The sequence below is a fragment of the Bidens hawaiensis genome, unplaced genomic scaffold (assembly GCF_021521415.1).
Source record: "Bidens hawaiensis isolate Kalapana, Puna unplaced genomic scaffold, B.hawaiensis_p1.1 tig00029268_1, whole genome shotgun sequence".
In the NCBI taxonomy this organism is placed as follows: Eukaryota; Viridiplantae; Streptophyta; class Magnoliopsida; order Asterales; family Asteraceae; genus Bidens; species Bidens hawaiensis.
The window spans coordinates 110,564-113,654 of record NW_027494818.1 but is presented as its reverse complement, the minus strand read 5'-3'; the positions used below and the strand labels follow the sequence as shown (position 1 = coordinate 113,654).

Here is a 3,091-nt window from a genome sequence, read left to right as displayed (position 1 = left end):
ATTTCACTCACAAACATAAATAATATTAATATATACAAACACAAGCCTGGCGAGGAAAACTCATCCCCCCCCCTTATCGCCCCGTTCATCGCGGGAGGAGGAGGGTGGGGGTGGGTGGGTGTGTTTGGGGGTGGGGGGCGGTGTTAAAAATGAAAATCGCCCCAAAACCATGCCTTTTCTCGCCCACTACGGGCTGCCTTTGGGTGGTGGTAAAAAACTAAGTGAAAAAGTGAAATAAATAAATAAAAATTAAAATACAAAGAAAATAAACATAAAGTGGACGTGGGCTCATGTGTGATGGTAACCTCCTTTGGGTCAAATGGACCCAAATATTTTCCGGTTGCACCTTGTCTTTTTGTTCGGATATCGTTGACATGGGAGGCGTCTATCAGTAGTATAAATAAGAAATGCAATATTTCTAAAATCGAGTGGTTTAAAAATCATTTAGTGTAAATGTAATTTATATATTTTTTTAATGTTATAGCGTAGGACTGTTTCTTAATAAAATGCCGCCTTTAAAAAAATCCGACCGTATCGATTATTATAGTTTCCATTCATTTTCAGGTATTCCAAACCAGTTAGGGACAGAAATCTTTTTGAGAACTACATTATTGACTGATGCTTCTAAGTGTTGTCAAGGAGACATGCTTGGATCAAAAGATTGCCAAAAAGAACCAAACTTTAAGGAAACATATATAAAATTTCAAACATCTTAACTTGAAAGCAACACAAAACATGCCTTTGAACCAAACAAAACTCTATATAAACCACACTCCATTCATACAATCCACAACATCAACAATGGCATTCATAAAAAACACATCACTTTTCTTTGCATTCGTGTCGGTTTTGGCATGTTCGGCTTTAGCCCACGAGTTTTCAATCCTCGGGTACGCTCCGGAGGATTTATCGTCCATTCATAAGGTTGTTCACCTTTTTGAATCGTGGATCGCTAAACATAGCAAAATCTATGAAAGTTTAGATGAAAAGTTACATAGGTTTGAGATCTTTATGGACAACTTGAAGCATATTGATGATACTAATAAGAAAGTTAGCAACTATTGGCTCGGGCTTAACGAGTTTGCTGACATGACTAATGAAGAGTTCAAGAACAAGTTTTTGGGGTTGAAAAGTGAGCTCGCGGAGAAGAAAGACGTGCCCGTTGAAGAATTTAGTTATAGGGATTTCGTGGATTTGCCAAAATCAGTTGATTGGAGAAAGAAAGGCGCGGTTGCTCCAGTCAAAGACCAAGGTCAATGCGGTAAGTAGAAGTAATAAACATTAAAGTAAATGTTAGTTTTTACATTAGATGTGGTGTTTTTAAACTCATTTCCTTTATATAACTTTATTATTACAAGATAATTTTTCCGAGTTGATACAAACCGAAGTTTACTAAAAATGACTTTTTTTTACTCGTTATCTCACGTAAACAATCGGGCTGTAATACCGCCACCAGTTTCTTGAATGATATTTAAATGTTTACAGGTAGTTGTTGGGCATTCTCGACGGTGGCCGCAGTGGAAGGTATAAACCAGATTGTAACCGGAAACCTAACAGTGTTATCCGAACAAGAACTAATCGATTGTGATACGACCTTCAACAACGGGTGCAATGGCGGTCTCATGGATTATGCATTTGCATACATCATGAAAAGTGGTGGACTTCATAAAGAAGAAGAGTATCCTTATATCATGAGTGAAGGCACTTGTGATGAGAAGAGGGTAAACCTTTTAATCTTATATATTGTACACAAATCTAAAACGTGCCGGGACTCGATGATTCTAAAAGATTTTGTGTTGTTATAGGACGTATCTGAAAAGGTGACAATAAGCGGGTATCATGATGTACCACGAAACAATGAAGATAGTTTCTTGAAGGCGCTTGCAAACCAACCCATTAGGGTTGCCATTGAAGCGTCGGGTCGTGACTTCCAGTTCTACAGTGGGGTAAGTCTACAACCACCTGTTTTATGAACTGGTTGATTCGGACTATGTTTTATCTAAAAACACATCAAATATAAAAACTTAGCTAAAAAGTTTTTTTTTATGGGTAAAGCCATCTCATTTCAACCCGATTTTGCCCGTTTACCCAACTTGTCTGATGTCACCATCGAGTTAAAAGATTTTCTAACTTTGAAAATGTGATGTTGATTAGGGTGTGTTCGACGGGCATTGTGGGACCGAGTTGGATCATGGAGTAGCGGCTGTCGGGTATGGAACAACCAAGGGTCTAGACTATGTCATAGTGAGGAACTCGTGGGGACCGAAATGGGGCGAAAAAGGGTACATAAGGATGAAGAGGAAAACAGGGAAGCCCCATGGGATGTGTGGCCTTTATATGATGGCTTCTTACCCTACAAAACAAAAGTAAAATGTTCCTAAATCTTTACTCAATGGTCCTAACTTTGATTTCAATAGTATCACGGACCATTCACTGTCACATGTATTTCTAATATTTTCGACATAATTACAAATTTTGTCCTTTAAAAAAAGCCAAATTACGGTTCGTGTCCTTTTTTTAGTTTCCTTGCAGGCGGTGTACTTTAAACTTTTTTTTTCTACACGTTATGTCCTTTACGCTAACTGGGTTAGAAAAACTCAGTTAAATGCCCTCACGTGAGGCGCACGTGAGGGCATTTTTGTCTTTTCGTCTACCCTGCAACTTCTTCTTCCTCTTTCTTCTTCATTTTTGTACGACTCTCTCTCTTTCTCCCCCCCCCCCTTCTCTCTCTCTCTCTCTGTTTAAACCACCACCACACCACTAACGGCCACCGGAGACCATGTTAATCGCCTCCACCACGCCTCCACCATATACCCAGCACATGAAACCTGGCCCGTCGTGATCCCCTCCACGTCATCTACATCATCATCACCACCACAGCCGATTTTCCGACAAGGAGATCGATGACTGCACTGGTGGTGGTCACGGCGACGGTGACGGTGAGTATTCCGGCGACCAGAACAAAGCTCCAGATCTAACTCGCAGAAATTTACAGTTAATTTGAAGTCCAAACCAGCGATAACGGTGCCCTAACCGCCGGAAAAAGTCCGTCGTGTATCACCACGTCTTTACTGCACTCTCTCCACCACCA

The 3,091-nt window shown here is 40.3% G+C and overlaps 1 protein-coding gene across 1 annotated transcript; it reads left to right on the top strand.

The window, feature by feature from the left end:
• Window positions 1-742: 742 nt before the first annotated feature.
• Window positions 743-2,451, top strand: LOC143578387 (cysteine protease XCP1-like). Its single transcript, XM_077061982.1, has 4 exons — window positions 743-1,261; window positions 1,486-1,721; window positions 1,806-1,946; window positions 2,155-2,451. Exons 1-4 carry the CDS (start codon window positions 802-804, stop codon window positions 2,368-2,370), a joined length of 1,053 nt encoding a protein of 350 aa, XP_076918097.1. The 5' UTR covers window positions 743-801; the 3' UTR covers window positions 2,371-2,451.
• Window positions 2,452-3,091: the final 640 nt, after the last annotated feature.